Source organism: Pholcus phalangioides, unplaced genomic scaffold, assembly GCF_987345545.1.
Source record: "Pholcus phalangioides strain wild (caught in Gottingen) unplaced genomic scaffold, Ppha-v1.0 ptg000010l_1, whole genome shotgun sequence".
In the NCBI taxonomy this organism is placed as follows: Eukaryota; Metazoa; Arthropoda; class Arachnida; order Araneae; family Pholcidae; genus Pholcus; species Pholcus phalangioides.
In genome coordinates this window covers 17,914,960-17,940,155 of record NW_028301603.1, presented here as the reverse complement: position 1 = coordinate 17,940,155, position 25,196 = coordinate 17,914,960, and the positions used below count along the sequence as shown (strand labels likewise).

At 36.7% G+C, this 25,196-nt stretch overlaps 1 protein-coding gene across 1 annotated transcript; it reads left to right on the top strand.

The window, feature by feature from the left end:
* Positions 1–3,990: 3,990 nt before the first annotated feature.
* Sc2 (trans-2,3-enoyl-CoA reductase Sc2) lies at positions 3,991–23,169 on the top strand. Its single transcript, XM_089237767.1, has 12 exons — positions 3,991–4,388; positions 7,851–7,901; positions 8,154–8,205; positions 10,597–10,641; positions 14,245–14,348; positions 14,885–14,997; positions 15,147–15,252; positions 16,312–16,384; positions 17,220–17,263; positions 21,095–21,152; positions 21,494–21,628; positions 22,752–23,169. The coding sequence occupies exons 1-12, from the start codon at positions 4,383–4,385 to the stop codon at positions 22,877–22,879; spliced, it is 915 nt and encodes a 304-aa protein (XP_089093893.1). The 5' UTR covers positions 3,991–4,382; the 3' UTR covers positions 22,880–23,169.
* The last annotated feature ends 2,027 nt before the right edge of the window (positions 23,170–25,196 follow it).

Here is a 25,196-nt window from a genome sequence, read left to right as displayed (position 1 = left end):
AGTTTATTTATAAAAGAGATGTGTATTGCCCCTGTAAGGAAGTTTACCGCACAGCGCTTTCGTGTCGTACACAGAATATAGCAATACAAATAGCTTTAGCTTTCGGTGATCATTTAGTGCAAAATATTGATGTTATTAGACGCCTTCAGAAGAACGAGAGCAAGTGACGAAGTTAAAATTAAATTCAAAACGATTTTTTAACAATATATAAAAAATATTGTTGTAGCGATTTCAAAAAAGCTCCTAAAAATATCGTTATAGAAGGGTTTATCATATAGTAGAGGATGTCGTTGTACCGAGAGTTTTACATTAAACAAGGCAAATCCAAACAAGATTTGAAAAAAAATATCATTGTAGATGTATATATTATCGATTATACCGTTGTAGCGATGTTTTGCTGCGTATACTAGTGATGTAGCGTATATAGGATTTTCTCATTGGGGGGGAACCAGGACTTGCCAGGACTTGCTTGCTAGAGAGGATTCCAAGGTGGGTCGAACAAATTCACTTACAGCCAGGGATTCTTGAGCTGTGAGTGACGTACGAAAGTTGCTGTGCAGGGGTTTGCAAGACGTGTCGTACAAATCCACTAACAGCTAGGAGGTCTTGAGATTATGGATGATGACCCAAATGTGATTCGATGGGACTTTCGTGATGAGTCGCACAAATCCACGAACAGTCTTGTTATAAATGCACTTATTGCGTCACTTTTTTTTTCAGTAATTTCGAAAAACAAAATCACGTGGATCACGAAGCTGATCTTGTTGCTGATTTTGGGTCGCGGCTGAAAAAGGTTGGGAACCACTGGTATACGGTATAGGATTGGTGACTGCTGTTCATATATTCTATTTTTTTTTATTGGAGACTGTATGGCAAATAACAAAAAATTACAGTACTGAGTAATTGCTGCTGTTGAAAACATATTCCCACATTTTGTTTGAACCTTTTCTCTGTTCAATGACCAGTAGTTTCAAAGTGATGTTAGAGTAGGCGAGCATATATATATATATATATATTCTTACTGCCCCTTCGTTTAAGATACACCCTGTTTTCACAATTTCATAATCATAGAATTAGTAGTGTGCATTATTTTATGACATGGAGCATTCTCACGTAGAGCAGAAAGGAAAAATTACAAATCATTTCCCAGAGAAATTTCATGTCGGCATTGATCAAGAAGCGGATCGCGCACCTCCTGTAAGTTCATTTTTATATAAACAAAGTTATTTACGGCCGTATTTCACCAACACAATTTCAACTGCAATTGCAAATGAAAGTATTGAACATCGAAACGGATTGGTTAAATTGAGGATTTTAACCAATCCGTGTCAATCGCTAATCCTTTAACCTGCGATTGTAGTTTAAACTGTATTGGTGAATACGGCCGTAAAACTTGCCCTTTTTTATGATTTCGTATTAACGATCTTGTGTCCCTTACAGACTGACAATTTTTTTTTTTTTTGAACTACAATCAGATTTGTAGAATGTGGAACACCAGTGGTACCGAGATTGTACAACATTGTGACCTCGGGCAGATAGGCGTACGCGGGAGCAGGGCCGTCTTAAGAGCATCGTGGGCCCCCGCGCCAAATCATTTTTCTGAGGCCCTACCACGCAAATTTTCGAAAATCTCAACTAGGTCCCATTTTTGTGAGGCCCCCCCCCGGGCCGTGCCCGGGTGGACCCATGCCTTAAGACGGCACTGCGTGGGAGGGGACTTTGCCCCCAAGCCGATAAAAAATATATACGGCATAGTTTCCCAATCTTTTTGTCCCATCGCCCCCTTCTTCAGAAATTTTTTTCTCCCATCGCCCCCAACGCAATCTAATCCATAGGATCCTATGTTATACCCGTAGCTTCTACCGCCCCCCCCCCTGGAACATTCCATCGCCTCCCAGGGGGCGTTAATGCCTACGTTGGGCATCACTGATATACAAGGTGGGCAAAAAGTCCGTAAAAACTTTAAAAATTAATTCATAAAAACCGGAAAAATAACCGAAATAAAAAACGGTTTGCAGAGTCAGTATCGCTAGATCAGGGGAATTTTTTGACAGGAAAAAAAATAACACATACAGCCGATAGGTGGCGCTGAAGTACACAAGTCGAAGAAAAGGTAATAAGTAAATAACAAACAGAGTGCCTCCAAATCGTTTATTACAGCGATATGTGTTCCACATGACCATCACCACAGGGGATAAGACATTGCAGTCGAGTCACAAATCCAGCAACGGTGGAGTGCAGCAGGTCCACATACACGGTTTATAACGGTGAACTTGTTGTGCATTAGGAGCGCGCAAGTTCTTATAAACATCTCATTTGCATATTTCCACTGAAGTTGCTCGCCTATTGAGGTTGCCTATCGACTGTTTTTTGAGTTATTTTTTTCCTGTCTTAAAAAAATTCTCGTGATCTTAGCAACGCTAATCAGGGCCGTCTCTATTCTACCGTAGAATAGAGACAGCCCTGTGCTAACCTTAGAGGAGAAACAATAATAAATAATTATTGCTAACCCTGCAAACCGTTTTTTATTTCGGTTATTTTTACCGGTTTTTATTAATTTTCAAAGTTTCTACTGACTTTTTGCCCACCCTGCATTATATTATCTTACAAAATATTCAAACATCGAAAGAAAATATCTTTTATATGCCAATCAACCAATTTTACGTAATTTAAACGCTTTTTCAGGGTTTGAATTCCTTGCGCCTCTCCCCAATCCTTTTGCGCCCTCTTCAAAAGTCGATCCTGCGTACCCTCCTTGCCCAGCGGTGATATGCCGTCTGTTCATTTAAATCGGGGCTAAAGCCGGGTTTTCCGAGGAATGGATTTGTTGCGCAGCGTGAACCGAACTAGACTATTTCACGCCGACAGAAACGTGTTACATAATCACGCTAAGCGTTTGTATTTTCCGAGCGAGGTGCATCAGATCAGGACGGCTATATAAAGTATATGGCTTTGGCATCAGTTACTCTGTCGTCTGCATGCTCTGGTTTGAAGGGAAGGGAAAGAAAACACACAAGAGTGAAGAGAATATCGGCAAAACCGCGGCGCACGACGCATTTGACTCCTCCAGAAGCAGTCGGCCAATCACGCCCGACGTAAAGCGCTGTCGTCAGGCGTATTGCGCTCTGTAGGAAAACAGTCATGCTGCTTTTCTTATTGGTGAGTGGACGGCGTATTGCGCTGGGCGAATCACGTTGCGTGAGGCACAGGAAACCTGCTCCTAGGAAAAAACAAATATTTTTTGCGCACGAGCCCCTATGCCCCCTCCCCTCCCGAATACGCTTCTGATTACACCAATATGCGTTAGGAGGTAGGGGACAGTGATGACGAAATTTTGCTGACAGGGGGGGGGGGGTTAGAGTTTTGCCGACTTTTGCTGACGGGGGGGGAGGGGGTCAAAAATGGCTAAAAATTTGCTTACGTAATACTTGAACGGCCCCCCCTAGGCTTTGTAGAGGGTCGAATTTGTTTACTTATATTTTTTACAGAAAACTAACTGCATGCAGTGACATCTAGTGATTTTTTATATGCTAAGACATCGTCATGAGTACTGAGAACAGTGTATTGGGCTTTAACTACATTTTAGGCATTGGTAGGAAGTTAAATCTGTTTACTTATATTTGTTAGAGACAACAAACTACTTGTAGTGACATCTAGTGAGTCTTTATCATCATCATGAGTAGTGACAAAAGTGTATTGGGCTTTTACTACATTTTAGGCAGTGGTAGAAACTTGAAATTGTTTACTTATATTTGTTACAGCAACAGACTGCTTGCCGTGACATCTAGTGAGTCCTTATATGCTAAGACATCATCAGTACTTAGGAAGTGTATTGGGCTTTTACTATATTTTAGGCAATGGTAAAAACTTGAATATGTTTACTTATATTTGTTGCAGACAACGAACTGCTTGCAGTGACATCTAGTGAGTCTTTTTTTGTTGAGGCATCATTGGTACTGAGGAAAGTGTATTGGGCTTTCACTACATTTTAGGTCCCTTTCTCGTTAGCCCCGATCAAAGCTGCATTAAGAGTGGCTTTGGCCCCGATTTAAATCCGTGGTAAAAAAAAACCCCATTGCAACACAAGCAAAAACAAAACGTTTTTATACATGGTGTTGATCCCATTTGGGAACCACTGCTGAGAAACATCTAATCTGTGCTACGGACTTCATCACCAACCAATGATACGTTGCCAGTCGGGTCTGGGAACCAATTAGAAGTAGGCAAGAGTCTTTCATCAGCGAAGCCCGTTGCATAACATGGAGAGCAACTCACGTTATTGACAGTTGAGTGTCGTGCCGGCCTCTCTCTCTCTCTCTATCTTCTAGAAAGATCTATTTCCTCGTTGGTTGCGGTCGTTTTAAGGAATTTCAACAGCAGCAATGGAGGTAAAGATTTAATTTCACATTTTTACATTGCCTTGTCAAAAAAAATTCTCATCTTCATTCAATAAATCCATTTTTTGCCATCAACATCTTTTAGACACTGATTGCATTTATCTTTATGTGCCATCTCTATCCATTTGTAATTATTTGATGTCGAAATTGCTTGTATTGAGTTGAGAAACAATCGTTGACAGTTGTCAAGGTTTCATTTAATCTTGATTATGAACAGTTAAATATCAATTATGAAGAACAAAATGCTCATTAAGCTAATTTATATTTAGTATAAAGTGATATGAATGAATTCCCCTCTAATAATTTATTTTTACTTGGATAGTGACTTTCAGGGCCTGTTTCTCCCATGGGCAAACAGGATGTGCCCAGGGGCCTACAATTTTCAAGGTCCCGAAATTGGCTGCTTTGTGTATTCATTTATTTATTTTCTGGTATGCTTCGTGCCTTAAAGAACACTGGGCTTTTCAAAAAATTCATATTTGCCCAGTGCCCGTACATATGAGAAATGCTCTGAACACTGTGTACAATTAGAGAGATATAGATGGCTTTTTTTCTCAGCCAGAGATATCAAGGAAACAGTTATTTTCCGGATATTATGCTGAGGTGAGCTCGGAAAGAAAAGTCATCACGTCTCCGCCGGAACTCGAACCCAGGCCCTCTTGCATACCGGCGCAAGCATGCTGAAGTTAAGAGAGGCTACTAATGCCTCTACTTCAGCGCCTCACGACACAGTGCGTGAAATTAGGAAGGCAGATTCTTGTGTCTCCAGTGGTGTAGATGGAGCATGCTTGCCCGGTATGCAAGAGGGCCTGGGTTCGAGTCCCGGCGGAGACGTGATGACTTTTCTTTCCGAGCTCACCTCAGCATAATATCCGGAAAATAACTGTTTCCTTGACTGTGTACAATCTTCCCGATATTTTGTAAAATCACAATTTTGTGCGAGTGCAAACTTCCTTAAGTGCCGTAAGGTTCATCACCCCCCCCCCCCCACTTCCCAAAAGTAGAACAATACTATGGACAAAGTTCAAAATTGTCCCCTTAAAATGCTGCACGATTTAACAAACTTATGCAATAAATTGCCCTTCACTATATATTATTAGATCTGCGCTGTCCTGATAGGGTAAGATCAGGACAGTTCTGTCTTGAGGCATGGGTCCACCCAGGCACCTCATGAGAAGAGGGGCCTCAAAAAAATAAAAAGTAGTTGAATTTTTCAAGACTTGGCCAGGTAGGGCCTCAGAAAAATCACTTGGCTCGGAGGGCCCATAATGCTGTTAAGACAGCCCTGGATCAGGGCCTTCTTTATATTTTGTAGTATTTCTAATGGTAACGGAAAAGTTTAGCTTTGTGTGTGTGTGGGTCCAGTTAGGCCAGAATCAGGGCTGCAACTATGGGGGAGCAGGTGGGTCTGGTGCCCCGGGTGCCGGACCAAAGTTAGGCACACATTTCACCTATACAAATGATCAACCCATGGCCTGCAGGGTCAAAAGTGGCCCGCTTATTACAGCCCATGACCTCAAACCTAATTTTTTAAAAATGAAATTAACAGTAAATTTCTTTACCATTTAATCCATTGACTTCAATTTTTTTAGAACAAAAAATAATGAGTGGAGCCACTTCTACCATTTATTTTAAAAGAAAAAATTTAAAATGGCAAATTTTCTTACCGGCATTAATGGGTTAAGTGACCTGCGGTGCAATTCCACATCACTTGAGTTACCCGTGACATATTTCCATATCACTTTAGTGGCCTGTCACATTTACAGATCATTCAAATGGCCTGCGATGCATTCCCAGACAGGTGCCGACTGGAAGAAAACATTGAGGGGGGCTGAAGCTTGCTGGTTGTCCCATATATATATATGGGACTCAAGGAGAGGGAAGGTGTACTGCATTGTTTTTTCTGAAATAATTAGGGGGAGTCAGCCCTCTTACAGAAGTTATTGGGGGTGGGGGCTCAAATAGCCTCAGCCCCTAGGTTCTGGTGCCTATGTTCCCAGATCAATTAGTGACCTGTGATGTATCACTGTGATATATAAAGATCACTGATGCACTGCTACAGAGCACTTGGACCGCCCACAGTACAGTTCCTGATCACTTAAGTGACTTTTGGCATGTTTACAGATCATGTGGGACAGTTTTAGATAACTTAATTATGTGGCCCATGATGCATTTTTAAAAATCAATCAAGTGGCCTGCACTCTCCTAAATGTTGAACACCCTTGCTTTAACTTCTTCAATATCACAAGGGAGGGCAACGAAATGCTGTCTTACCCTGCCAGACCAACCATTCAAATGCAGTTGACCGGAAGGAGTGAGAATACAAGCGTACACGCAGATGATGTCATCCTCCTTTTATCGGCCCCGAAAATTAACAGTGTGACAGCTCAAGGGGCAACTGTGATGAAGATAGTCAGTGATTGGTTAAGAGTACGACCTGGAAATTGCTGCTGACAAGTGCCGGTACATATTGTTTAGTGAGAAATCCCATGAAACTGCATGGAAACCCAATTCGACATACATCTACCCTGAAGTTCCTAAACCATCGATGGCAAATTAAATTTTTAGCACACATACAGCCAAGTTGCGGTTAAGATAATAGCATATGGAGCAGGCGCATGGGAGTCCTCTATGACAGTTAGAATGCAGCGCATGCTGAATTCTGCACAAAGAGGATTTCTCCTGTTCATGACTAGATGTTACAGCACGAAGTCTACCATGGCAATGCAGGTGTTGTCTGGTACTCCTCCGTTGGCTCTGCTCATGCAATTCCTTGCAAAATCAGCCAGACTCACCAGGCTGGGAAGAAACATCATGTCCGCAGGAATACATCTTGACTCAACCAATTATGAGAGAAATGTGATTGGGTGGACCCAAAGGCAAAGCAATTTACACAGATGGCTCCCAAACAGCGGACGGCACGGCAGCAGCCCTGATATGGCTGATTAATGGAATCACTACCAATCAATGGGCTGCGAGTGCTGCAAGACGGTTGCCGTGTTTTCCAAGCAAAGCTAAATACGTTTTTTCTTGTACGATATTTTGGGTTTCTATTACATTTTTTTCCTTTTTTTTTGATAGAAGGTTTGTGAACAAAACTTGATGTATGTTAATACAGTGATACCTCAGCTAACGGAGATAATTCGTTTTATAATTGCATTCGTTAGGTGAAACTTTTTTTATATGTTTATATGGGAAATCATTTAATTCATTCCAGATGTGGCTTAATAATGTCTGTTAAAATTCAGCTCAGGATGCTGCTGTTTTATGTCGCAGCACGTGCATTCATCTGAACTGAAATTTTTTTTAGCTGAATCTGTATTCGTTAGTAGAGCAGAAAAATCATTAAAAAAACCTTCGTAAGTCGAGGTGCTTATTAGCCAATGTATCACTGTATAATAATTGTATTCGAATTTCATTGTTAAATCTACAATGCTTTTCGTTCCCTTATAGGTCGAAATACTGAATGTGAAAAGTGGAAAGACTATAGCAGTGCTGTCAGATGTGAGATTTCTTTTATCACTGAAGTTTAATCGTTTCAGTTTCATTCATTTCTCAAACCGTGCTGTAACGAACTTCTGGATTGGTGAACCAAATTATTGGCCCCCATTCCAGAAAGTGGTCTTTTATTAGATTTGATAGAAAGTAACCGAAAGAGTGAATTCAATTTTTGGTTTCTGGAATTCTGTTGCAACAGAGTGTGATTATAATGTACAGAAATGTAACGTGAATTTTTCTATTTCTTCCAAATTATAGTTGTCAAGCACTTCTACCATTCGAGACATGAAAAAACAGATCTACAAGACTCGTAAGTTTTTTTATATTGATTCAATGTAGGGGCATAAAAGTTTATGCCCATCATGGGTATGTATACATATGTCTATGTATGGGTTTTTTTTAAATTGTAGACACACTGTTTTAGAGCAGGGGTCTTCAACATATGGCCTGTGGGCCACATTACGCCCTCTGAGCTTATTGTCGTGACTGGCCAATCATTTCCAGAAAATGGTAGAAAACATTAATTCTACAGTTAATCATTTTTCAAAGAAATAATTGCAAAATGAATGATAAATAATTCTAGAATAATCTAAAAACTTATTCTAGAATTAAAGAAGTAAATTTGGAGTTAATAAAAGAAATAATTCTGGAATAAATGAAGGAAATAATTCTAGAATGAATTGATAAAAAGTCTTTGAAAAGACTAAAGTTTTTAAAGTTAGTAAAAAAATAACATCAATGAGAGGAAATAATTTTGTAATTCGTGATAGACCCTATTTTTGACAATCAGTAAAAGAATAATTGCATGATTATTGAAACAAATGATTTCACGGTACATTGAGAAGGAAAATGATAAATAATTACAGAATAATTCAGTGATTTCAGATTGAAATTAATCTCAAAATTAAATTAAATTAGTAATTAATCAACTTTTTCAGTGAAAAAATTATTTCAGAATTAATCAAAATTAATAAGAAATAAAAAATAATTTCAGAACAAAATTCTTCAATCAGTTTTTGTCCCTGTTTAACTTGGCGCCCCTTGACACCCGCAGGTGTCATGAGACGTTTCAATGTGCCTGCTGTGTCTCAAAGGTTGATACCCTTGTTGTAGAGAGATAGAAACGTTGGGCAAAGCATTTTTTGTCCCAGGTTTAGTAGTTATTATACCCACCATACCCTGCTTCCAGTGCCAATGAGATGTTTCCTCATTCTGTACAGGCGTCGGGTGGCAACCAAAAGAAAAGGCTTTTGTTAACGAGCTGTCAAATGTGGAACCGCAACTATATTTTTTAAACAGAAGCAAATAAAAATTTAATGTGCTAGGCATAAGGGGGTCATTCAAGTATTACGTCAGCGTCGATGGGGGAAGGGGGTTTCGGGTTTGATGACAAGGTGGGGAGGGGGGTTTGAATGATGCTTATATGTCATCAACCACTCTTTATAAAAATATGAGATATTCTTAATGGCATCTTACTGCGTGTGTACCAAAACTTTACCCTAGTTTGTGGGCACCTGAACTAACATTCTTCCTATTGATAAGTTCTCTATAGAACCACTTCAGTGATCTCTAAATATCCCGCTGATCATTCAAGTGATCTGGAAATGTGTACAGGCTGCTCAAATGTTCTAGAAATGTGTTGCGGGCTGCTTAAGTGCTCTGTAACTGTGCTGCACATAACAAATGATCTGTAAGTATGCCACAGATCACTTAAATAATCTGGGAATGTCCCATGGATAACTTGAGTAATGTAGAACTGCACTGCGGGCAGTGTAAGTGCTCCAAAACTATTCTGTATGCCACAGAAGGGATCTCTAAATGTGCCACAGACCGCTTAAATGTTCTGAAACTGTGCCATAGGCTTACTTGAGGGATCTGAAAATATGCCGCGGATAATTCAAATGATCTGGAAATGTGCTGCATAATTCATTTTTCAAAATAGGTTTGAAGTGACGGGTCACATCAGATAACCCAGAGGGTCACATTTGATCCACAGGTCATGGGTTCAGCATATATGGCTTAGAGTGGGTCACAATGAATTTCTTAAAATGAAATTTTGAGTTCTTAGCCTTCAAATAGCCTGAAATTAACAGAAATTGATTATAAATAACATATAAAGATATTTTCTCCTGAAATTTTAATTTATTTTTAAATATTTTTTGCATGAAAAAACATTTTTTTTTAAAAAAAAAGCATGGGGGGGAAGTGCGCATAGCAGAGTTCGTTTCCCCCCCCCCCACATGTCTCTGTTCCCAATATGCGTCAGAAGTAAGGTGAAGTGCTGACAAAATTTTGCTGATGGGGGGGGGGGACGCATGGGCAGAGGTTTTGCTAACGGGAGGAAGTCAAAAATAGCTAAAAATCTGCTGGCGTAATACTAGAATGCTCCTTAATTGGATACCGACTCCACAAATGGGAGGGGAAATCATTGATGGTGTATATAATAAGGAGGAGAGGGCAAATGTCAGTTCTTGCCAATATAATGCATTTTTTTAATATAAAATTATAAATAGTTTTTATATTTAGACAATTTAATAACATAAAAAATTATCAATTTCTGTTATTATTAGTTGATGCATAAAGATTGAAGTGATTTGGATGATTATTTTTCATTTATGTGTCTTTTTCTCTTTGCCTTTTATATTTTCTTTCCTCATGGTATATTTACGATTTGTTCCTTGTTTTCATTTTTGTTGTTTAGGGAAAAATTTGCCTCCTGAGAGACAGGCCTTGAAATTAGAGATCAGTAAGTGCAGTTTTGCTCTCTCATATGTGATGTCATTTGCTATTAGCTTCATTGTTCAAGACGTGTGTTTAGAGGTTAATCACTCTCGAAGTAAATAAGTGCCTAATTTGCCGGTTGATCATTTATTTGGTTTTCCTTATCTCTAGTGCATTGGCTTTTTGTGAAATGTTCTATGAATGATACATTTTATCATGGGTGGAGCTAGGGAGGGGCATTAATAGCTGAGCCGACTGAGCTAATGTATATGAATTGAATCATCCTCCCCCTTCCCTAGCATCATCGTGCCTCTCTCAGCATTTGATGTCTATCTCCACCTATGCGTTTTATATTCACTTGGTGGCAGCACACAGACATCATTAATTTCAAGCACAATAAAAAAATGAAATTGTGGAAGGGGAAAAGCAACAATTATTCTGGAGAATATTGGTGTACACAGACCCCAATTTAACGTACTCTGATTCAAGTAATTCCTTGATTTAACAAAAAATTTTCTGAAACTCTGGTGAAAATAGGGGTTAAACCCCTATTTAATGAATTAAAATCTTTGATATAGAGATTTTTTTTCTAACCTTCCTTAATTTTTTTTCTTATTCCTCGTCACTCAAAACCGCAATTGGAAGATTTGACTTTCCAGGAATTGCAGCGCTTTTGTAGAGACAAACAAAAAAGGGTGAAAGGGAATCTGTTCCTTTTTTTTCCTTTGAGTAAAGGAGACAATAAAACCATTCAGAACCATTGTTGTAACACCAATACCATGAAACGTTTTTGGATTAGAGCCAAAAAGAGAGATTAGAGACAATTTAGGCAGAATTTGATAAAAATGTTGTTTTACATGCCTTCATTCATCTTTCAATTAATTCACTATATAATTTTTTCAAATTTCTTTAATTACTTTCTCAATAGTCGTTTATTAAGACACACATTCGAAAGAAATGGAGGGATACATGTCTTTTGTGAAATTTTTTTAAAAATTATGTATTACACTTTTTGAACGTAACTTTCACGATTAAAAATTAACAGATATGATTAAAATATACTTGGAAAATGAAATTTGCAGATTAAAATAATATTTACTATATCTTTACAAGCACCAACATTTTTTGTATTCGAAGTCGAAAACAATCCTTGTTTAACAACACCACATGTTTATCACACAGATCTAACGCACGATTCACAAACAGCACTGTCCTCATAGTCACCTCGGATATCATGATTAATTTGAAACGGCTATCAAGAAAACTGACGTTCTTCCGAGATGCCATTTCGCTCTGAACACTCTGGCCATCAGATAAAAAGAGCCTTACGGAAGTGGGGTGGTGGGAAACTTTGATCAATGATATAAAGGGAGGAAAAAGTAGAATAACATCATAAATTTGTCAAATATGTGTAAACAACTAGTTTGAGAGTGAAAATAAGATTGTCCACATGCATTTCTTCTAAAGAGGTGACAAGATGATCTCGCCAAACCAGGTAAGGGTGAAAACAATTGTTTCAGTGATTTTGAAGTCAAAGTGCAACCACTTTTAAGAATAAAAGAAGTGTTAAATGAAGAGTAATGTTGCCTCTAAAGTGGGACTGGCTGACCTACAACACATGCCGCTTGGTACAAAGTATGGCTTGTAGTGAGAATCTCACTATTATAAGCAATTTGCAATGCATTGTCAAAGAGCTAACATTAAAGATTCCGAAACTATTCATTTATAACAAGTAGCAATATTAGGAAACATCCATTATACTAGGTGCAATGCTGCCCGCTGGAGGGGTTACATTTGGCCCACTGTCAAATACAAATAAAGTTGCCAATTACAGCCAAACTTTTTTTAAAGGCACATAAAGTCACTATCGTTAAAATTACTGAAACGTCACTAGTGGCTGGAATTAGGATGAATGAAAGTTTATAATGGGCAAAATGTAATTAACCACAAAGAAACCTGATATTATTTATAGATATCGTAGATATATGTATTTATATGACTAAATATTATTATATGATAGTCACGTAATTATCATAATATAATTTATGAAGTCATGAAAATAATCTTAATTCCTGATTTCAAATATTAAAATAATTCTCGTTAAAAATAAGGGAAACAGGATGTTCTTAAAAAAAATTAGGACAACCTAAATTAACAGAAATTTCCTTTAAAATGCAGGTCATGTAGTCACCCTATACATACAAGTTTCTGCCCTGTTGACTGAAAAGGTTGTGCACCCCCTGCATTACAACACTAAACAAATTCTTAAATGCCAGTTTTTCCCCCCGCTCTTTGCAAGGGTACTAATGATGAAGTATTACCACACATAATAACTGTACGTTCTTCAGAAGTAATTCTAACAACTGCTTTCCAACAATAGTCATCTTGCATATTTGGCTGGCAGACTGAACATATTGTACATCCTTGCCTTCTTGCACACACTGTAACTAAGGCACCTATAGAGGTATCTTTAGGCACTATAGCCATTGCTATTAGTATGATGGTGAAACATAGGCCAGTTTATGTTTCCTAAAGTGTGTGCCAAAATGCAAAGAGAAAGAAGTTTTTGGAGGTTTCGATTATTTTTCGTTGTAACTTATATTATAGATTAAATTTTTGTATTCTCAGAAATATGAATTATTTTTTTAATATGTGTCAAATTTTTGGAAGTCTGCTTATATACAGGTTTAAACGGGTTTTTTTCCGTTGTGATAATTTGTTTTGTGGGAAAGTCAATTGTAATATACCTGCCTTAGTATAATTTGGCCACCTGTGACTTGAACCAGTTCTGGAAGTTTATCTTAATCTCATCATCACTTTCAAACTTTTGGCTGAAAAGAAATTTCTTCAAATGAGAAAACAAATGAAAATTGTTTGTGTGCTGTTAAGTCTAGACTATATGAAGAGTGACAGAAAAGTTTCCAACCAAACTATACTGTATACTAGCAGCGACATCGTTATGAGTGCGGTATGTGGTTGTTCATTGGCATGCACAAACACAATACCGGAAGTCAGTAGTTCATGCCTTTTGCTCTGTATTGTGTGCTGTAACTTCTACAGTGTCTCACATTAAGCTGCTGCATTGATTGCTGTATCTCATTCCATACAGTCAACCAATAAAATTCCCTGACAATCCCAAAACATGGTGCACATGATTTTTTTTTTTTAAATGATAGGTGGCTTTGCTTTCTTGTAATTCTTTCACATTCGAAAACTTAATCACTGCTCTTATTTCGCGACTGGCAAGCTGATAGATTGTTTTAGACATGGTGAAAGAAAATGTTCATTAAACATGAATAAAAACAAACAAAATTGGGGCTACTTCGTCCTCGTGTGGTAGGAGGAAGTAATTAGTATTCACATTTTTCCTTCTCTAAGATGCATGGGAGATATGCGCAGACGATGCTTACTTTCTGGATCAGCTTTGTACATTAGTATACATGGCAAATAGTTTCAAATTAAATTATTTCTTTTATTTGTATTGTAAATATGTTTGCGAACATAAGTTAATGTTTTTGTGGTTAAAATGTTTATTATGATCAAGTTTTTCTCTGGTATCAATGAAATTATCACACAGATCAATCGATAGTTATTGATAGTTACATATGAATTTCAATGCATTTTACAGAAGGAAAATTTCTATCGGATGACCTGAAGCTCCAGGGAATTGAATTCAAGGGTCAAAAGCAACTTTTCTTGAAAGATTTGGGTCCTCAAATTGGATGGAAAACAGTAAGTTAATCTGATAAGAAATATATTAAACCACTTGCATCCTGCGTGCCATCTTGGCGCATTAGTTCATCCGGGCACCTCATGAAAATGAGATATGGCTAAAATTTTTGAACGTTAACTTGTCTGAGATAAGGGGGCCTCAGAAAAATCACTAGTCTGTTGGCCCTGGATGCTCTCAAGGTGGCCCTGCTTGCATCCGGAAACTGAATAAGCCATTGTGAATGTTTCTTATTTATCTCCACAAGAGGAATAATTCACTTGCCACTGCAATTGTATGTAAAAACATGTTTCTTTAATGATGATGCATGGTGATCAGTGAGCAAATTCAGAGGAAGAATGCAAGTGGGTTGAGAGACAAATAATAGACATTAAGTCACAAAATGAAATGTGTTATTGTATTGTAATTAAGCATAGTATTATCATTCGTTTGTGAGCATGTTTATAGAATAATGTGTTATGAGTATTTGTGAGTTCATTATTTCTGCATTTGTAGTAATTTTTGTAATTTTTTATTAACTTGTGTGATTTTGTTGTAGGTGTTCCTTCTAGAATATGCTGGACCTTTGGTGCTTTATTTGATAACATACTGCAGGCCATCGCTCATATATGGAGCTGGTGCTGCTGAAGAAAAGATGCATGATGTTGTGCAGTAAGTTGCCTTAAAAAATATATATATTCATTTTGATTTTTTTAAGTGGTTGTGGACTGCAGTACGAAAATTGTTAAATTTTTATAGATGTTTTTTGAAATGATTGATTTGTGTCATCAATATATGATTATGAATGCCTCCTCTATTAGCATAGCTGCTGGTTGCTGGGCTGTTCATTACTCGAAGAGGTTGCTGGAGACTCTCTTTGTTCATCGTTTCTCGCATGCTACAATGCCATTCCGTAATTTGTTTAAGGTCAGATTTCACATGATGTTTCCTTGTTTTTGTGGCGGTAATTTCTATTAGCATGTTTAGAGTTGTTGAAGAAGAAAGCATTTCATTTCCCTTCATTTATTGCTTTTCTTTTTATAATTAACTAGAGAAAAAACACCTCCAATGTTTTTCTATAAAGAACAGACCTAGTAACATGAATTCTTATCAAAATAATATTTTATAGGGGGGTGCACAATTTCTGGTCCATGGGCCAAATGCGGCCCACCAGGAGGTTCCATCCAGGCTGAAAAAAGTTTTCAGATAAAAAAGTATCAATACACACAACACAATATATACTGACTACATATATATATATATATATATATATATATATATATATATATATAATTATATACACAACGCAATATACGCTGACTATATTTCCTGAAAAAATTACAGGACATCATTAATTATTACCAAGGCTTATATTGATAACCTAAAAATAACCGCAATCGACAATATGAGAAATAAAGTGCTCGCAAAATTACAGTAGATTAAAATTTTGTTTACGAAAGAAATGTTTAGTTTTTGTCATATATGTGAGATGAATATTTATACAAATGACTTGAATAAATGATAATTATCATCATAATTGTAAGTCATTATGAGGACAATCTTAGCCCTTGAGTTTGATGAAGAGTAAAAGTTTAAGTAAGCTTTGTTTAAAAAATTTGACATTTTTATACAGGAAAACATCACGGCAGCAAAAATTGAAGGAATGTCCCATAAAATGCTGGTCATGAGCTCATTTCATTTAAACCATATTCTTGCCCATGAAGTGGTAGGCATATTGCATATCTGGGCCGACACCCCTGTTTTATACCTACATGAGCTATTCTGAAAGCTCTTAGAGACCTATATACTGTTTTCAGTGATGTGTTAGCCGTGTTTATAAACTATTTTCTGAAGCCAGTGTGTGACTAATTAAACTTCTAGTAACTTGCATGAAGTTTCATCTACAAGTGAACAAGTTAACTTTTATGAAATTAATCAAAATGATGTTTTTCATTGTTAATACATTCTACTTTTTTTGATTTACAGAATTGCTCCTACTATTGGCTTTTCGGTTTATATATTGGATATTATGTGAACCACCCTCTTTACACTCCTCCATGTGAGTTCTTAAGTATTTTGTTTAACGAATATGGTTACATGTTTTTTCCTTAACTGAATTGCATGCAACAATTTTACATTGAACACGAGAATGAAAGGAAAAACATTGCTTATATGGTCATGGATGATCAGTCTCATTATATATTCAGGCATCTGCCACTTCTAATATGGAAGACAGGTGGCTGCACTCACTTTTTGAACACAAAAACACACACACAACTCTGAATTTTATGTACAAAATACACCTTCTGATGTGCAACAATTCTTCAGAAGTTCTGAACGTGAATGTTTAAAGGGTGCATGTAATAGTGAGTCTCATTACATAACTCCATATTAGAAAAGCTGTTGGGGATGGTACTGAAGTTTTAAATGAATGCATCACAGCATGTTTAAGGTTAACAAATTATTAATGATAGGGTCAGAGTGATAGAGCACATTGTAATATTAATTTAATCGAAAATGTTATTATTATTTTATTGGTGTGAAGCTAGATTATCAAAAACTAAAGTGTATAGTAAATAAAATGTGTAAAGATTAAAAGACTAGTTGATGCTCATAACAACTAGTATGATAAGTCCGAGGAATTTTTATATAATGATCATCTTATATGGTTTCATACAATAGTTATTCTATGTTTTTGTTCGATATAAAGAGTTTTCAATGGGAACAACGGGTCATTATAACGATCATCAACTGTATAAAGTAGATTTTATTGATTTTTTTTTTTTTTTCCCTGTTCTTAGGTATTTTTTGAAGCAAATTCTTAAAAACAAATTTTCAATGCTTCAATTTTCAAAAATGTACCACTATTTGCTTATTTTAGTTTCTCTCTGTAGTGTATGGAAATGCCCAGATTTATGGAGCTCTCGCTGGATTCACGGCAAGTATTGACTTTATTTCATTAGAAAGCCCCTGTATGTAAACCAATCAAATTAGTAGGAATTGGGCAGCAAAGTATTGTGTGTGTTGCCATGCACAAATCCTTGAATTAGTATGTAAAATTATATTGAATCAAAATTTTTACTTAGGGTCATTTAAGTATTGCGTCAGCAGATTTTTAGCCATTTGGGATCAGAGGCTTATGCAGTAGGAGAGGATCATAGGAGGCTAGTGTCACCCCCAAAACTATCAAAAATTTATTTCCAAAAAAAAAAAAAATTGAAATATCACAAGAAAATACCTCTCTATGTTGTTATTGTCAAATTAATTTTTATTTCAATGCTATTTAATGGTTAACAACCCAAAATTTCTTTTTTAGAAATTCATTGTACCTAAGCCTTTTGTGCCCCCTCAAAAGATTGTACTTGCATACTCCCCTGATTGGGATTGTTTCTTTGAGAATATGCAGTACATAGTGAGTCTGACCACCACTGTCTGACACTCTGTAGTGAACTTTGCTATGAATACAAAGGGATAATATTTCACATGATAACGAACTGAACACACTATATTTTAGCTCATGTGTTGAGCATTAATTAATGGAGTGGGTATAGATTGTCGTTGCTAGTTGATGGGCATTTTTACAGGGCATTGTTTGAGCTCTCTTCTTCATAGGGCCCCACACCATGTGTGGTCAAGTTTTTCAGAGGGAATAGTAAATAAATGCATACAAAAATATAAATTAAAGATGCCATTAAGAATATTTCATATTTTAATGAAAGGTAGTTGATAATGTAATTCAAACTTCCCTCCCCCACCTCATTCTCCCACTTGCCAACAAAAGTCATCAAATCTGAAACCCCCTCCTCCCTCTTGATGCTAGCATAATGCTTGAATGACCCCTTAATGTGTAAAATTACATCAAAATTTTTACTCATGTGTAAAATGACAGATAAAAATTTATACTTATGTAAAATGACATTAGATCATATTTTGATGTCATCAGGGCATAGCTGCCAAGTCTCCCGAATTTTCCGGGAATCTCCCGAATTTTAGCTTCATCCCTCGACCTCCCGAAAAGTTTTTAAATCTCCCGAAATTTTACGAAAATCAAAAAAATCCCTCTAATTGTCCCTAAAAATTCTCTACTTCATTAAAAAAAAATCCCCGCTTATGAAAACAATCCTTAAGGAATTTCTTGTGGGGCATGAAGCCTTTTTTTTTTTTTTCTCCTTTCGATATGATTTCAAACGTCATATAAATGGGGAAATTTCCCCATTTTACAAACCCTCTGATGGTAACAAGAAAGTTGTTTGTCTTATCGTGCAGGGAAATAGCTTAGCAGCCAATAGTCCTGGATAATAATTGATTATAGTGACGCGCATATGGTCAAAATTTCTTTTGTTGAAGTTACATACGTGCGATATAACAAAACATGAATACTGATAAGCAAAAACATAGTTAATAAATTTTCAAGATACTTATTCCGATGAATTTCCTTTCATCGTTTAGATGAGGGCCGACTTTTCCTTTTTTGTACAAGTTGTGTTACTGACATAAACATCGGTCATGGTGGAAAGACTGACATCACCACCACCCATGTGAAATGAAAAAAAACATCAAGCAAGTGTCTCAAGAGTCAGTGTTCTTCAAAAATTGACACTTTTTCCCTTCATCTTCCGATGATTTTGGGGTCATTCGCGCAGAATGTTTGTTCACAACGTTTCTGATTGAACACAGTATTTATTTATTTTTTTAGATCACCATTTTGAAGTTTTGGCGTCCAATTTCACTTGTTTTTTGCGTAGAGATTTTATTCCCAAGGGTTTAACTTCCATGTGTGTAAAATCCCTATTTTAATTAGACTTCAGTTTTTTCGAGTAGGGATTTTATTCCCCAACGCTTTAACTTTTGTGTGGAAAATCCCTATTTCATTTCGAAAAATCCCTTTCGTATTTATTAGGGAGTGGTTTTAGCATAAAATACGGGTTCGCGCGAAAATCTCCCGAATTTTCATTTTCAAAAGTTGGCAGCTATGTCAGGGTTTAAGCTACAGTTGCATTTTTCGCAAAATGCCAAAGAAGATCTTAGAATGCGAAAGAAGTGGTAGCCACTTTCGCAAAAATGCGTACAGGAGGTACGGAACGAGTAGACATCAACCATCAATCATTACATTGCCATTGTAGCATTTTGCTAAAGCTTTTCTCCCCATTTTTGCTTTTTTGCGAAAGGAATTTTTTTATCTAGCTTAAACCCTGGATGTCATTTGTAAAATGACATTAAAATTTTTACTTAATAAATGTAAAATGGCAGATCAAAATTTTTACTTATGTAAAATGATATCTGATCAAAATCTTAGTAGGTAAAATGACATTTAGCACAAAATAACACTGTTCAACTCCCCAATTAATACGTGCATTTCCTTATATCCGTGACATACAATTTATGTGACATAATATACACATTTGAACATTTTAATAACTTAGAGTAATTGCTTTATTTTCCTGTTCTCGATCACAAACAGTAAGTGCATCTCATTGAATTGTTTATACAGTAAATACTATGATTATGTCATCCAAATTTTTTTTTTTTTTTTTAATTGATTAGACGTACTTTTATCTAATTTTAAAAACTTTTGACATGTTTGAGAATGGAAATGTTTCCTGTGAGAATTGCATCGGAAAGACAAATTGATAAGAAAGAATAAAGAAAAAATCTACACATTAAAACTGTCCCTCATGAGGATAAAAAAATTTTACTATCAACTTATCATAGCTGCCAAGTCTCCCGGACTTTCCGGGAGGCTTCAGAATTTCTACTCTATTTTCTGGACTCCCGAAAATTTTTTATATGTACTGAATTTCGCCCATGATTGTAAAAAAATCCCTACATTCAGGGGGGAAAATTCCCAGAATTCAAGAATTTACCTGAAAAAAAACTGCTGCTTCATAAGCATTACGTACATTGTCAAATCACAAAAACAAATCATTTTTGGGAAGAAAATATAAAATTCGCCAATAAGCAAGCATCAATCCAGCCCTTTTGAAATTCAAAATTGGCACGATCTTGTGTATCTGCTTTATCCATCTATCCTGTTTCGGGCCAGGCGGAGAATTTTTGGTTTGCGAGATTTGATTTTTGAGAGTAATAATGATAGGTAATCTAACCCAAGGACTTTAACCTATTTGTTGGTGATGGATTTCATCGTGTCAAGGTTTTTGCAATGGGAAAATATCCTTAAAATTTCCCTTTTACTAATGAAAAATTCCTAAAATGTTTTAAAAGATCCCTTTTACATTTATTTTTGTACGGAATTCGGATGCACGTGAAAATCTCCAGAATTCCCATTCTCCAAAGTTGGCAGCTACGACTTATACATTGTTAGTCTTGAAACTAAGTACTGATGTAAGTCGGAGAATTGCTGTATATATCAGGGGTTCTCAACTATCAGGAGCAGTTTAACAAAGAATCTCTTGGAAAAACTTTTGTCGGGCCAGCGCTTTGCAGTGCCTCTGACAAAGGTTGGTGGTGCACAGTTTGAGAACCCCTGGTACATATATCATTGTCTAAAAAATAGGCAGTGGCGTATGTGATTTTGAGAAAAAAAAATTGTTTTGGCTTCGTTTCCCTCCCGACTAGAAATGGTATACATATATGTGCAATGCAATGGGATATATGATGGCCCTGGAGTTTTACTCCGTACTAATCTCAAAATGTGAGGCTTTCAAAACTCTAAATTAGTTGAAGATTGGTTTGAAATTCTGAAGTATGTTTGCTTGTGTATTTATTTAAAATAAATTTTGTGAATGTTGCTTTTTTTCTTTTCTTGAAGCTGTGTGAATTGGGGAATCTCAGCATCCATCTTGCTCTTAGGAATCTACGTCCTGCAGGTATGTGTTTTAAAAAAATCCTTTTGTCCTACATGTATCTTTTTATCATTGATCAGTTTTTAGTGTTATTCAATTCTGTGTACTGTAACTGTAAGACCAGACATGATCCAACCTCTGTCCCAAGAGGGATGTAAGCCTTTTACCCCAAGGGGTTGGACCACACTGGAGAAATTCTATGTACTGACCATTTTATCAGTTAGTTGATTCAGTTATTAAGCCATAAATTGAAGTCGTAATAGCATTAATGTGTGGTTTAAACACTCGTATGATTTTTATCAGTGTGGATTATTGTGCATTTTCTCTCCAAAATGTTTTATTAACACCTTTATTGCTTTTTTAAGGCACAAATGAAAGACGGATACCAGTCGCAACGTACAACCCATTCACCTGGCTATTCAATCTCGTATCTTGTCCCAATTATACGTATGAAGTTTTCTCATGGGTGTCGTTCTCTGTTATGACCCAATGCTTGCCAGGTAAAATTCTGATTCATTTGAAGCACCCTAACTTTTGCATAGATTATAAGAAATAGCTGCCAAGTCTCTCAAATTTCTACTCCATTCCCCACAATCCCAAAAGAATTCTTATATATCCTAAATTACTACAGTAATCGGGAATAAAATTCCTGCTTTGGGGGAAAAATTACTCCCAAAGAATTCACTCAGGTAACGACTGTCGCTCCTCCCCCCCAAAAAAAAACAAAGAAAACGAGCAACGTGTAAATTGTAGCCATTGCATCCAATTGTGAAGAAATGTTTCATTTTGGGATGTGAAGTTCAAATTCTTCAAATAGTCTTACATGGCTTGTCTTAAGAGCAACATAGGCCTTCTGGCAAAGTGATTTTTCTGATTCCCCCACCTGGCTAGAAATGCCTGCTCATCCTATTTGCATACTTACTCTCAAAATGTTTAATCAGATGTTATTTTCATAAGGCTCTCTGAGTCCAGGTGGGGCCCATGCATTAAAAAAGCATTGGTTGGGACTCTTGATTGTCAAATTGGCAAGATGACGCGTACCTTGAATGGCCATATGTTCTGGTCTGTCTATCCTGTATTTAAGTCTGTATGTCCTATTCTTATATCCTGATGGCCATTTTTTGTTGCAGGATTTAATTTGAGTGTAGTAATGACCAGGGTCGCAACTAGAAACGAAAATTTACCCTTCTGCTCCATGGCCATTATCCATTTGGTGCCCCTTCCCCATAATTTTAAACTGGAGAAAGTGAATTCAGTGCCCTTCCTGGTCCTGCATCTGTGTCACTCACAGCCTCCAGTTTTCCCTGGTGATGACTGACAATTTAATCGACTGTTTGGCGATGATTGACACCTTTGCGATGGCTAGCAGGATGCCATGTTTTTCCAAAGGGTTGGGGGAAATCCCTATTTTGTTTTAAAAAAATCCTTTTCGTATTTGTTTTTGTGCAGAATTAGGATCTGCCCAAAAATCTCCTAATTCTCATTCTCCCAAAGTTGGTAGATAGGTAAAATCACTGTCTAGTAGAGTTTCGTGTTCCAATTATTTTTTGCATTTATATTTTGGTATGAAACAAGATTTTTATTGTGTCCAATTCTTTATATATATTTTTTTACATATTCTAGCTGGCTTATTCACCATTGCGGGCATGTATCAGATGACTATGTGGGCCATCGGAAAGCATAGGAACTACAAAAAGGAATTTGAGCAGTACCCAAAATCGAGAAAAGCAATTTTGCCTTTCATCATATAAAAATATCTATTTATGTGTAGATGGTTTTTCTGCTATTTATAGGAGCCATACAACACATCATGGGAATGAAAAATTATTGTATCAAACATTTCATGACGGCCATTTAACTTTTTTTTATACTTTTGTTTTGTTACTTTATGTTGTTAAAATGTTATAAAAATTTATATTTTTCTAGCTATAAATATGTACTTGATGTTATATTGTATGCTGGTGACTGGTTTTTACAGATGAACTGGTGGGAATAAGCATGTAAGAAACTTCTATTACTGAATATATCATTTAGAAATGAAGTGTCTCAGTGTGGTTTGTATATCTGATATTTTTTATTCTATAGTTTTTCCTATTTGTTAAGATGTGGACAACTCTTCATAGAGAGGGCCTTGAGTGTTGTCTTGCTGATTTTTCTATATCATCAGAGGTGGGTTTATGGTTTCGCCATCTGTGGACTACATAAATTTTGCCTCCCTTGCTGCATTCTAGTCCAATTCTCTTAACCACTTCAAATTTGCCACCTTGGGCAAATTTTATCCCCACCCACCATTATAGGCCTCTGCCTCTTAAGTCATTATTTTGGTCACTCGTGCGTCCTTGCACATTTTCTTGGTCTATTGCAGGGGTGGCCAACAAATGGCATGTGGCCCACGACTAGGTAAAAATATGTGCGCGCACACACACACACACCATACTCCTTTTGCAAACACACAAACTGCTTTCAAAGTTTCCCATCTTGTTAGGCAAGTTGTGTGTTTTAGTCCATGTATTTGTGTCTGAATGCGTATTTGAAGTTCTGCTTGCTGTGAGACTCTAGCGAACCTTTATGGAAGTGTAGTCAACTCACAATGACATCTTGAAACTTCAATAGACTAGGCAATGCTGACCCTAACAATTCCAGAGGGCAAAAATGTGTCATATTTGATAGTCAGGTTCGTATTGTGCTGTTGACCAAGGGAGTTCCACAGCTGGACACTATTATTTGTGCAAAAACAGAGAAGCATTTGTTTCTGAATTTCGACATGGCAGGTTGTTGGCATTAGATGTTGCACTTCAAACTGAAATACTGATATTCCGGTTGTGTGAGGAATGGAGTTTATGTGATAAGAATGCATATAGCGCAAATCTGGTTCTGTGTAATCATATGGATGTGCAGGAGTACCAGGTAATCATGCATGTGCATCCTTTTACATCTACAGGTAGTCTGCCCGGTCCATGCAGTGTTGTCCGTCCAATACCATGCTAGAGATATATCTTAGATAGAGATACCTTCATTGTGATGTTGGTCAATCTTATCAAGGTCTATGTGTTTATCCAATCTGATGGTCAATACTATCTCGTGACTGGCTTCGGGCACATTGTCCATCCCAATAATAATACCAGTGTGTGAATAAATTTCATAAGCGTCTATTCTACTCATGCTGTTACAGGGGGTTGGTGCTATAAGAGAGAGGGCTGTAAAATCAAGATGAGTAAGGAAAATAAAAATAAATGCAGAGTGTGTGAGCATATATGCTGGAGTGTTACCACTGGGGTGCAGCCGGCGACACTGCAGCTGACCATTATGTTTCCTTTGAACAGAAAGATTCACATTTTCCCCTTTAGATGCTCTTTGTCCCTTTCAGTAACTACTCGATACATATCTTGTCTGGGAACATCTTTGAGTTAGCAAACTTGTGTAATTCATGCTCACTTCCACTTTATTGGAGTAGGATTATATTTTGTTTCATGTTTTCTTTATCCTGGAAATTCACCCTAACACAAACTCTTTCATAGAAGCGAATATACACCACTCAATAAAATATAATCGGCAAATTTTTAATATTTATGGGAAAAATCCCAATTAATTTAATTTTATATGCAAAATTAGTTTGTTGTGCTTAGATATTACAGATATTTGGCCGAATATTCGGCAAAAGGGCCGATTAACGAATAGTGGCCGAATGTTCGTCCTATCTCTCGAGACAATAAATTTTGGTCTTGCCTTCTGAAACGTCCATCAAACTGAATTTGAAACTGAAATTTTTGTATCCGCCATTTTCATTGAATCAATCAGTTCAATGTATGGGAACATAATTTAAGACATCAAAAATTTGTTTCGTCAAATAAATCAAGTTGAATTACAAACTTTTTCTGTGAACTTCAGTCGAATTTTAATCGGACGGATCGAATCGATTAACATTAAAATTTTCAGCTGCTATTGACAGATGGATTAGCCGACCCGATTAATCAGACCGGCCTTAATAATAACCAATTTATCACATTTACCGTAACAAATATGCATAAATAAATGGGACGACCTGGACTCTGAAATTTTGTCCACAAA

Bases quoted from the DNA above. Each gene is read 5' to 3' on its own strand.
- Sc2 (XM_089237767.1), top strand. The intron at 7,902-8,153 runs GTGAGATTTCTT...TCCAAATTATAG, and splicing joins CTATAGCAGTGCTGTCAGAT to TTGTCAAGCACTTCTACCAT. The intron at 21,153-21,493 runs GTATGTGTTTTA...TGCTTTTTTAAG, and splicing joins TAGGAATCTACGTCCTGCAG to GCACAAATGAAAGACGGATA.